The sequence below is a fragment of the Palaemon carinicauda genome, chromosome 9 (assembly GCF_036898095.1).
Source record: "Palaemon carinicauda isolate YSFRI2023 chromosome 9, ASM3689809v2, whole genome shotgun sequence".
In the NCBI taxonomy this organism is placed as follows: domain Eukaryota; kingdom Metazoa; phylum Arthropoda; class Malacostraca; order Decapoda; family Palaemonidae; genus Palaemon; species Palaemon carinicauda.
The window spans coordinates 152,297,239-152,309,738 of record NC_090733.1 but is presented as its reverse complement, the minus strand read 5'-3'; the positions used below and the strand labels follow the sequence as shown (position 1 = coordinate 152,309,738).

General features: G+C 31.5%; 1 protein-coding gene across 1 annotated transcript in view; it reads right to left on the bottom strand.

The window, feature by feature from the left end:
* LOC137646704 (thyrotropin receptor-like) overlaps window positions 1-12,500 on the bottom strand; it is a 68,662-nt gene that overhangs the window by 41,905 nt on the left and 14,257 nt on the right. Inside the window, exons 4-8 of the mRNA XM_068379811.1 lie at window positions 6,247-6,381; window positions 5,815-5,886; window positions 4,723-4,794; window positions 1,892-1,960; window positions 747-890 (exon numbers count right to left, since the gene is read on the bottom strand). Of these exons, the coding sequence (XP_068235912.1) occupies window positions 747-890; window positions 1,892-1,960; window positions 4,723-4,794; window positions 5,815-5,886; window positions 6,247-6,381 (492 nt within the window). The remainder of the gene's footprint in view (window positions 1-746; window positions 891-1,891; window positions 1,961-4,722; window positions 4,795-5,814; window positions 5,887-6,246; window positions 6,382-12,500) is intronic.

The following is a 12,500-nucleotide window of genomic DNA, read 5'->3' as shown; positions in this document are numbered from 1 at the left end:
TGATGGTCATAATAATTTCTTTATCTAGTTTATCTACATCTTACATACAAGAGATCTGGTAATATATTTCACAGTTTACCCTATGTTAGATAATTCCTTATTTTACATTACAATAATTTCTATACCATTTCGTTATATGTAAATTGTCTGGTCGTAATGAAAATATTTTCCAATGCTGTCTACTCTTATAACACAGGTATGTCCATAAGAAATTACAGTATATATTTAAACTTAATTTCAAAGCATTATTTCATATCCAGAATAGAATTATCTGGAACTAATTTACGGAAAAAGAACTTATGGCTTAAAAAGCAGTATGTTTGATTCTCCATAAAAGGGTAAGCAGACCTACATATATGCACATAGACATTGAAACACACACACATACCTATATATATATATATATATATACATAGATACATCTATTGTATACACACACATATATATATATGTATATATATCTATATATATATAAATATATATATATATATATATATACACACACACACGCACACGCATACTGCATATGCATGTGTATGTGTATATATATATATATATATATATTTATATATATATATATATATATATATATTTATATATATATATATATATATATGCGCACACACACAGAGCATATGCACATACATGATATTATCTAAACCTTCCATCATGCCCTTAAAGATCTTCCCTTGACACACTTCCAGTCAAGCGTAGGATAAAAGGGCAACAAAAAGCAGGAGACTTACAGCTTCGTCAAAGACGGAAGTTCAGCGAAGGCCAGATGATGGACCGTCAGGAGGGGGTTCCCCTGCAGGGCGACCTGCTGAAGCTCCGTCAGGCCCTTCAGGGACTTCTCTCCGATGTAGGTCAGCTGATTTTCTCCCAACAACCTGCGAAGGAAAGGAGGCCGAAGGTGAATGACTGGAACGAAATGGATCATCGGTAATGGCGGCTTTAATGGCTTTCCAGGAACTCAAAATGGCGGCGGTTTGTTTTCCAGCTGTCAGAGAACTTTGTATTTGTTTAATTTGTTTGCAACTACTGACGTGATGTGTCCGGAAACATACATATATAATAGTTTTGTAAGCATTACAGCGTGAAGTATACGGGAATAGTTAATTAAGAAAAATGTGTATAGTAATACAGTTGAATTTTGATGTATTTACCTTTTGCCGTATCTCTCGGCCTTGAAAAACTATATTATCAAATAAAAAAACTGCAAAAAAGATAAATAAACCAGTAACTCTTATGATATTACTAGGAAAAATATTAATGACATCTCTTGGGAAAATATACATGTTTAGAGTGAAGATGATGAACATTTAGAATTCGTTATGTAACTTTTATGTTAGATGAACCTAAATTAGGAGATTACTTTTAAATACTGAATTACCTTTTTCATTTTTTTTCAAAAGATACAATAAACTTTATTTCTATTTTGTACAAGAAAAAATATATAACCAAGAGGAATTAATTCACAGCTCACACAAATCTACAATTATTATTTCAATTAACTATCTGAAAGTTTTAAAAGCTCATCACTCTAAGTAAAAAGATCAAACTATAAAATTCGACTAAACAAGCACTAACAAAATTTATGCTATACAGAATAAAATAAAGTTATTTCAAGATAAATTTTAAATTTTATACAGAATAAAATAATGTTATTTTAAGATGGATTTTATAGAAATAAACGTAAAATCTATTTAGATAATCATAACTAAGTTATCAAGTCAATTCAGAAAAGACAAGAGAAAAGGAGCCCCTCAATTTCGCCCGACCAGAAAGCTAAAATGTCAGACGAGGCGGCCACATACATCAACTCGAGATTCTTGAACATAACACAAACAAACAAATGGCCCAAGGAAGCAATTGATCACGTCCTACTTACAGGCGCTTTAAGGTCGAGCAGTGGAGGATGGCCTGGGGAATCTCGACCAAGTTGTTCCCCGTTAGGTCTCTGTAGAGGATAAGAGCTTAGCATTATTTACACAAAACCAATGTGTCTGCGATGGTTTCCTCTGGTTGCACTGCCAGTCGGAGGATAAACCTAAGATCCGATGTCAGCTTGTGTGTGTGCGTGTGTGTGTGTGTGTGTGCAGGCGTGTTTGCGCGTCTGCAAGAGATCTGGACGTTGTGTACGTATAAATACTCTTTAGCTATGGTAAGTAGCTCTTATAGGAGAAGGGCATTCCAAAATCAAACCATTGTTCTCTAGTCTTGGGTAGTGCCATAGCCTCTGTACCATAGTCTTCCACTGTCTTGGGTTAGAGTTCTCTTGCTTGAGGGTACACTAGGGCACACTATTCTATTTTATTTCTGTTCCTCTTGTTTTATTAAAGTATTCATAGTTTATAAAGGAGATATTTATTTTAATGTTGTTACCTGTTCTTAAAATATCCCCTTTTTCCTTGTTTCCTTTCCTTACTGGGTTAATTTCCCTGTTGGGGTTCCTGGGCTTATAGCATCCTGCTTTTCCAAATAGGGTTGTAGCTTACCAATCAATAATAATAATAATAATAATAATAATAATAATAATAGTCAGGCCTTCTCCATCATGAGACTCAATATTACACAGTATTCTAGAAGTTTTATTCCAGCTGTGACCAAGTTGTGGAATGATATTCCTAATAGGCAGTAGGTTGGCCAGGGCACCAGCCACCCGTTGAGATACTACTCTCTGGTTACGGTTCATTTTCCCTTTGTCTACACATACACCGAATAGTCTCATATACTCTGTCCTCACCACCTGACAACACTATAATTACCAAATAATTCTTTATCACACAAGGGATTACTGCACTGTCATTATTCAATGGCCACTTTCCTCTAGGTAAGGGTAGAAGAGACTCTTTAGCTATGGTAAGCAGCTCTTCTAGGAGAAGGCCATTCCAAAATCAAACCATTGTTCTCCAGTCTTGGGTAGTACCATAGCCTCTGTACCAATGGTCTTCCACTGTCTTGGGTTAGAGCTCTCTTGCTTGTGGGTACACACGGGCACATTATTCTATCTAATTTCTCTTCCTCTTGTTTTGTTAAAGTATTTATAGTTTATATAGGAAATATTTATTTCAATGTTGTTACTATTCTTAAAATAATTTATTTTCTTGTTTCCTTTCATCACTGGGCTATTTTCCCTGTTGGGGTGACTGGGCTTATAACATCCTACTTTTCCAAATAGGGTTGTAGCCTACCAACCAATAATAATAATAATAATAATAATAATAATAATAATTTCATTCTAATAGTCAGGCCTTCTCCATCATGAGGCTCAAGACTACACAGTATTCTACAAGTTTTATTCCATCTGTGACCAAGTTGTGGAATGATATTCCTAATTGGGTAGTTGAATCAGTAGAACTTCATAAGTTCAAACTTGCAGTAAATGTTTTTATGTTGAACAGGCTAACATAAGTCTTTTTATAGTTTATATATGAAATATCAGTTTTAATTTTGTTAATGTTTTTCAAATATTCTAATTATTCATTACTAATTATATACATTGTTTATTTCCTTATTTCCTTTTCTCACGGGGCTATTTTTCCTTGTAGGAGCCTTTGGGCTTATCGCATCTTGCTTTTCCAACTAGGGTCGTAGCTTAGCTGGTAATAATAATAATAATAATAATAATAATAATAATAATAATAATAATAATAATAATAATAACAATAACAATAATAATAATAATAATAATAATAATAATAATAATAATAATAATAATAACAATAATCTAATGCCTTTAAGCATTCTGCGGTCAGGTCTAGCATGCATTTAATATTTATATCTGGGGAAACCATTACAGAATTATTTAGCACTGAGAAACATTCCTGTTTGTTTCAGGAGCCCGTTAAAGGCGTCTAATGTCCCTGAAAACTACCAATGAAAATAAAGAGGAGGAATGATATTTGGGCTTTCTATTAAAAAGACAATTCTCCTCACGAGCAACTGGGACTGCTTCTAAGAATGAACAACAATCTTAGGCGTATATTTCAAGTGGAAATAATGTATGTACTGAATACATTTATGTATTACTGTATAAATAACTGAAATCATGTATGACTGCATAGATAAACAACTTTAATAGATGTAAAATGAGATATACCATTTGTCATTTTAGTGGTAATGCTGTAGAGTTTCTATTAAATTTAGTTAAATCAAACTTGTGTTATTATTTGCTCGAGATAACTATATTGATAAAATAAAAAGGAGACTGCTATCAGTTTTCAACAATTTGCATTGTACAACCTTAATGGAAGTATGGAATTGAATAGGCACATTAAGATATAGTTTGTTTAGGTATATATAATGAATATAGGAAAAAATACTAGTTCATTTGATAAAAAATTAGTTTAAGTTCATTTGATAACAAATTAGTTTAGGTTCATTTGATAACAAATTAGTTTAAGTTCATTTGATAACAAATTAGTTTAAGTTCATTTGATAACAAATTAGTTGAAGTTCATTTGATAACAAATTACTTTAAGTTCATTTGATAACAAATTAGTTTAAATTCATTTGATAACAAATTAGTTTAAATTCCTTTGATAACAAATTAGTTTAAGTTTATTTGATAACAAATTAGTTTAAATTCATTTGATAACAAATTAGTTTAAATTCATTTGATAACAAATTAGTTTAAATTCATTTGATAACAAATTAGTTTAAGTTCATTTGATAACAAATTAGTTTAAACTAAAGAAGTAAATTAGAGAGTATCCTTACAGAACTTGCAGCTGGGTCAAGGGTGCGAGTGACGCTGGGTCAACTGTCACGATGTCGTTTTGGTGAAGGGATCTATAATAGGGAAATGATAGTAATTATACTATATCTATAAATAGAGAATTACTGGACATTTTGTAGTTGAATAAATAGGTATGTTGAAAATAAAAAAAATAACAAATCATGATTAATAATAACAACTAGACTATATCTATAAATAATTATTAGATATTAGATATTTGTTGAAAATAAAAAATGAAAAATAAATGATCAATAATAAGTTTACTATATCTATAAATAGAGAATTAATGGACATTTGTATTTGAATAAATAGGTATGATGAAAATAAAAATGAAAAAATCATGATTAATAATAAAAATTACAATACATCTATAAATAATTATTAGATATTTGTATTAAAATAAATAGTTATGTTGAAAAAAAAAATTCATGATCAATAATAAGAGTTATACTATATCTATAAATAGAAAATTACTGGATATTTGAATTTAGATGAATAGTTATGTTGAAAATAAAAAATAAAAAATCATGATTAATAATAAGAATTACACTATCTACTAATAGCGAATTATTGGACATTCGTATGCAAACAAATAATTATGTTAAAAATGAACATTTTCAGAAAAAATAATGATATGTAAGAAGAGTTACACTATATTAATAAATAGAGAATTATTTGAAAAATATTTGTATTAAAATAAATAGTTATGTTGAAAATAAAAATGTTCAGAAAAAATAATGATTAATATGACGAGTTAAGCTTCTATTTTTCTGACTATAATACTAAACAAAATAAGAGTTTATTGCAATATTCAGTAACGTTTTATTGAGGTTAAAAATATAGACTGCTCATAAAAACAGATTAGATGTATATGGTAAAAAAATTAATTCCAGCTATCAAAAAAAAAAAATTCCTAACCAAATGCTATATCTATATTTAGTGTTTGGATTAAGATCTTTTCATATTTAATAATAGATAACAGTCGAAATGGAATTTATGGAGTAAAATACTAAAACTATAGTTATATTACTGTAAATGAAACGTAAAAAATTAAATTAAAATAAAATACTTACAGCGATAGAAGGTTATGTAAGCCATTGAAGTCACTTCCTCGTAAGGTTGAAATTTTATTTCGGGCCAGATTACTGGAAAAGAAATGAAAATCTCATAAATCTATCTTTCTTATATAAAATTATAAATATTTCAATATAGGCGTTAATCCTGAAGTTTATAAACAACTAAATATACTCTATTGATATTACGACATTGTTAATTTCATGGTTAAAAATATATTTACTCGAATCAAACATTGAGTTTACGAAAGTATTTCTCAGATCAATATTGGGCATCTCTAGTGAAATCAGAGCAATATAAAGGACCAATACCTACTACAGCAACTGCTTGGTAATCTACAAAAGCTCAAATAAAAATACATAACTAAAGCGAAGACTAAAATTCAAATGAAAATAAAAAAAATATTTCTCTCAGTACTTCCAAATACTTACAGCACTTGCAAACTATGCAGCAAGGAGACGGAGGGCGGTACATTGCTGAAGAAATTATCCTCTAAGGATAATTCGTGTAGGCTGTCCGGAAGCGATCCAGTTAAGAGACCCGACAAATGGTTGTTATCCAATAGTCTGAAAGAAGAAAAATACTTCAATAAGAAGCGAGTCAAGGTTGGGTAAGCTGACGTCCCTTCCCTTTAAAAGCTTTAAAGGCCGCTCATGAATGGCAGCGGCAAGGGACAGTGATAATGCTCTGGATAGTAGGACAATGCCCTAGAGACTATCATCTTTCCACCCAAGATATGATCCAGGAGGGCCAAGCAATGCCTGCTGATGACTCAGCAGGTAGACCTATAGGCTTCCCTAAAGCCCCCATCCTTAGCTAACAAGGATGGTGAGGTTGCAGACATTGCAAGAAACTGTCGAGTTTGAGCGAGACTCGAACCACAGTCCGGCGATCCTTAGAAACGGACGCTTCCAGTAGGCCATCACAAAATATGACCCATTTTCCACTGAAGTTACAATAATCTTTCTCCCAAATTCTGACTATTGTCTGGCCATCAAAAGGTCCATGTTTGGCGGAATCTTAAAAAAAAATACACATATATCTTTATGCATAATCTCTTTTAAGAACAAAAGAATGAATAAATAATTATATATTCAAATAATCTAAATCACTTTCTTTTTAGGAGGTAATAAGGTTAAGAATACTAGTGTCACTTCCTTGACTTACGAAAGTTCGACATGAAATAATATAAAATACAACTAGTTGTAAATCATTTCTATGAACTGCATCTAAAGCCATTTCACCTAAAACGATATCTAAATGGAAAGAAAGGTTATTGAATATTAAAAAAAAAGGTATGATTAGATGAAATATATATTTAAACCAAATCAATATAAAAAAATTAATTCAATCTTAAATATAACGTGAAAATGATTATTCCGTTTATCAAAAAATTAAAAAAAAAGTTGCCAAATACTACAAATATGTCAGGAACAAATAAAACAAGCGAAACATGAAAAATGTCCCATCAATTTTACTCACATGTACACAATGTCACACAAATAAAGATAAATGTTTGGTATAAAAACAGCAGGAGAAATATTACTATACAAAAAAAAAAAAAAAAAAAAAAAAAAAAAAAAACCACCTGTGACTTTGCCTCACTGTTTTATTTGTTCATAAAAGTCCCAGGTGTTTTTGCCTATTGTGAAGTAGACGTGACAGTCCTTGTGACACATCTTCCTGGTGTGAATAAAGGAATAAAGTTGGTTCTTTAGTATTGCTATTGAGGAATTAATAGTATTTATGGACGATAAAGAATAGTGTTGGAAAACTATGAATGAAAATTATACCGTTTTTATTTATAGTAAAAGACAATTGCGATGAATGAACAGGGGGAATAGTATCATTTATATACAACAAATATAAACCAGGTATATATATATATATATATATATACAGTATATATATATATATATATATATATACATATAGTATATACATACTGTATATGTATAAATTTATGTATGAATGAGGGTATGTACCTACGGTTCCGAATTCCCTTAACATATAGGGTGAGGCATAGTAACTTTTTTATTTGTGAATGAAGTAAAAAAAAAAAAAACTGCTCCAGTTCCACCATTCTTTATTCGTATTTTATGCCTATCACACAACATGGGAGATTTACTTTTACACAGCTTTTGAAAAAAATACTTTTTAAATGTTCACCCCCATTGTCAATACACTGATTCAGAATGTTTCGGAAGTTTTATTCTACTCTTTCTAGCATGTTGAGCGGTATATTGGGTACTTCGGTTCAAATAGCATTTTGTAGGTCTTCCAGGGTCTTCCACGGCCGTTATAAACCAGGGATTTGAGATAACCTAAACAGTAAATAATCAAAGGGGGTCAAATCAGGCGGGGGTCAGGTCAGGTCAAGTCCCCTCTCAGGGAAATCAGTCGTCTGGGAAAGACATCTCCCAGGAATACCATTGAAATGCAACCACCAATGTGGGCTGTTGACCCCTTCTTCATAAAACTACACATCGTCATGGTGTAGGTCCATATCTTGTAGAGTAGGCATAAAAAACTCATATATCATTGTCAAATAACGGTCTGAAGTCACGGTACCGGCACGATTGTTTTCTTTGAAAAAGTAAGGACCCATGATCCTAACTCTTGATAATGCACACCATTCCGTGACACGATACGTACAAATGGGCATCTCAGGAAGTTCACTGAGATTTCTTTCAATCCAATATCGTATATTCTGTTAGTTAACACAGCCATTAGGATGAAAATGTGCCCTGTCTAACTACAACCCTAGTTGGGAAAGCAGGATGCTATAAGCCCAGTGAGAAAAGAAAATAAGGAAATAAAAAAAAATAATACGAGAGAAGTAATGAAAAGTTAAACTAAAATATTTTATGAACAGTAACAATATTTAAATAATTGTTTCATATATAAAATCTAAAAACTTGAAAAAACTGAGGAAGAGAAATAACAAAATCGAGTGCCCGAGTGTACCCTCAAGCAAGAGAATTCCGAGAACACACTGGAGGTGGACATTTAAAAAACTTTGTCTTTAAACCTGCGTAAGAGTAAATCTTCAATGTTGTGTGGCAAAATAAGAATAAAGAATTTTGAAGCGTGAACAGATTTTCTACTCCATTCTAAAATAAGGAAGTTACCTTATTTTTGCTTTTTCACTATAAATGTCCATCATAATTGCAAAATGAGAATCCTAACGGAAAAGAGATCATTCACCTCCAGATGAACTCTGATTGTGAAATAAGATTTCTCCTATAAAACTAAATGGAGAACTTTAATCAGTGAGGGACATTTTAGAAAACATAACTATCCATTGATAATATATGAAAATATTTGTTTGCTTTATATCGAGTTTAAATCATATCAAAGTAAAAATAAAATAAATCAATGATGTTTAGATGGATATTTATTCATAATGTTCATAATGTTTTTGAAGTTCAATTAAAGATTATCTGTATTAAAAAATCTACTTTTCTAAACGAAAAATTACCACTGAATATATAGATGAATTTTAATTATTACATAGTAACTGGGCCAAACTAACTAACTCTCTCTCTCTCTCTCTCTCCTCTCTCTCTCTCTCTCTCTTTTTTTTTTTCTTAGTTTGGTTGACTAATGTGAGTTGCAAACTTAATTCATATTCATCTTGGGAAGTGAATAAATGCAGTAAAAAGTCGCTAAAGGGAACAGTTTCATGTTATACATATGGAATCACATCAAAGCTTCAAACTAAATCTCTGCGTATCTGTGCTAAATCTATATATATTCAAATAAGCCATATATTATAAACCTCGTAATATCTGGATTCTCTCTACCTCGGGATCACAGACCCAATGGGGAATCAACTCAAAGATAATAGCTTCTGGCCGACCGGGGAATCGAACCCGGTTTCAAGAAACTGATATACCAGACACGTACACTTATATATATATATATATATATATATATACAAATGCATCTGATCTTACGCTCCAACGACTCCAAACTCTTTCAATAAAGTCACTCAGTCGTTCACCCCAACATGAAAAAAAAAACAAAAAAAAAAACACGATCTATATAAAACTCTATTTCTGGATGTTTGTTGAACAATCCTGTACAGGGAATCACACGAAAACACATGAAGCAAACAGACAGGAAATTGCTGAAGGGAACGAAATCACAAAACTATTATTGAAGAGTCATTCGTGAAATGGAGCATACGGTAGGGAAGGAAATGAATGAAAAAGATAAAACCGTATTCACCGTATTACTTAATCATATCGAGTTGTAGTAAGCTTCAAATAAGTCTTAAAATACTAAAAATGAAATCGGAAAACTTTGGGTGAATATACAATAGTATGGTCCTTGGCTGGCAAGTACTCTAGGGGTGAGATTTTGAACTATATGATATGAAAGGTTATTGTTTCTTTTTCAAAACTCAATTCAGTGTTCTTATATATAATATATATATATATATATAAGAGAGAGAGAGAGAGAGAGAGAGGAGAGAGAGAGAGAGAGACGCTTACATAAAATGGGTAAAGAAATAGTTTCTTTGGTGATTTCTAATTCGGGAAAAGTTTAGACTCTGAACAAAACTAATCTAGTTGATGTTTTACCAAAGTTTGGAACTTAATTCTGTTAATGTTTTACCAAAGTTTAGAAGTTAATTCTGTAATGTTTTAACCAAAGTTTAGAACTTAATTAAAAGTTTTATGTATTTGTTGTTATTTTAAAAAGACTCGAATGGATTTCCTCTTCAAGTTCCCCATTTCTAAGGTGTTTTGAAATCCAAATGTTTGAAAGTTTAATTGATTTAAAAGCTCATACTAATTATTCTATGCAAATGCTTTAAACTATGTAATTATTGAGTTAATATTTTGTGTGTTTTTCGGCTAAGTTCAAAGAAAGTATATTCTAAAACTAAATGATATTGGACATCTTTAAATATTATTACGATGACAATCACTCCTAAAACTATTACCATAAAAACTACTACTACTATATTAGATGCTTTTCTCTGGTTACGGTTCATTTTCCCTTTGCCTACACATACACCGAATAGTCTGGCCCATTCTTTACAGATTCTCATCTATCCTCATGCACCTGCCAACACTGAGATTATCCAACAATTCTTCTTCACCCAAAGGGTTAACTACCGCACTGTAATTGTCCAGTGGCTACTTTCCTCTTGGTAGGGTAGAAGAGACTCTTTAGCTATGGTAAGCAGCTCTTCTAGGAGGACATTCCAAAATCAAATCATTGTTCTCTATTCTTGGATACTGCCATAGCCTCTGTACCATGGTCTTCCTCTGTCTTGGATTAGAGTTCTCTTGCTTGAGGGTACACTCGGGCACACTATTCTATCTCATTTTTCTTACTCTTGTTTCTGTTAAAGTTTTTATATTTTATATAGGAAATATTTTTCTTAATGTTGTTACTGTTCTTGAAATATTTTATTTTTCCTTGTTTCCTTTCCTCACTGGGCTATTTTCCCAGTTGGGCCTCCTGAGCTTATAGCATCCAGATTTTCCAACTACTACTACTACTACTACTACTACTACTACTACTACTACTACTGATAATAATAATAATAATAATAATAATAATAATAATAATAATCCATTTCTAAATAAAGTACTTAACCAAAACTAATTTGTTAACTTTATTCCCCTTCTTATAGACACTGCTATACAGAAAGCTTATTTTCGCCGAACATAAACATTTTCACAAATTGCATTCAAAGGTGTTCGATATAAAGTCTGGTATTCATAGCTATAACTTTATATCATCTTTACATATACTGTATTCATATATGCATACATAAACACATTTACGAGCACAACGCATTTTCTCTCTCTCTCTCTCTCTCTCACTCTCTCTCTCTCTCTCTCTCTCTCTCAAAACTTAAGGTATGCATGTAATGCATTCGGGTTTTAAGCTTCTAAGTTAACCCTTACACACACACACACACACACATATATATATATATATATATGTGTGTGTATATAAATATCTCTCTCTCTCTCTCTCTCTCTCTCTCTCTCTCTATATATATATATATATATACATATATATATTTCAAATAAGCCATACATATTAATACATTAAAGTCTGGATTCTCTTAACGACCTCGGGATCAGAGCCCCAGGCGGAACCGCCCAAAGACTATGATATCGGACTATGATATCGGACCGGCGGGGATTTGAACCCTCGTCCAAGATATCTGTATGCCAGTGGCTGAGTGGTATGGTCACTGGCATACAAATATCCTGGACGAGGGTTCAAATCCCCGCCGGTCCGATATCATAGTCTTTGGGCGGTTCCGCCTGGGGCTCTGATCCCGAGGTCGTTAAGAGAATCCAGACTTATGTATTAATATATATGGCTTATTTGAAATATGAAAGAAACACGTTTATATGTGCAAAAATTTATCATATACATATATATATATATATATATATACACACATATACACACATATATATATATATATATATTTATGTGTATATATATATACACATATATATTTTATATATATATATATATATATATATAATTAATACTCTCAAGGAAATCTCAACTTCTTGCTTTCTTTACACTTATTGTATACGCTCATCCTGACAGGCCTTCAATTGAAGTCCAAATGGGAAATGAACGATAAATCCTTTCCTATGCGTATCGAAGTATACAAAAGAAACTCAGTAATGCTAGT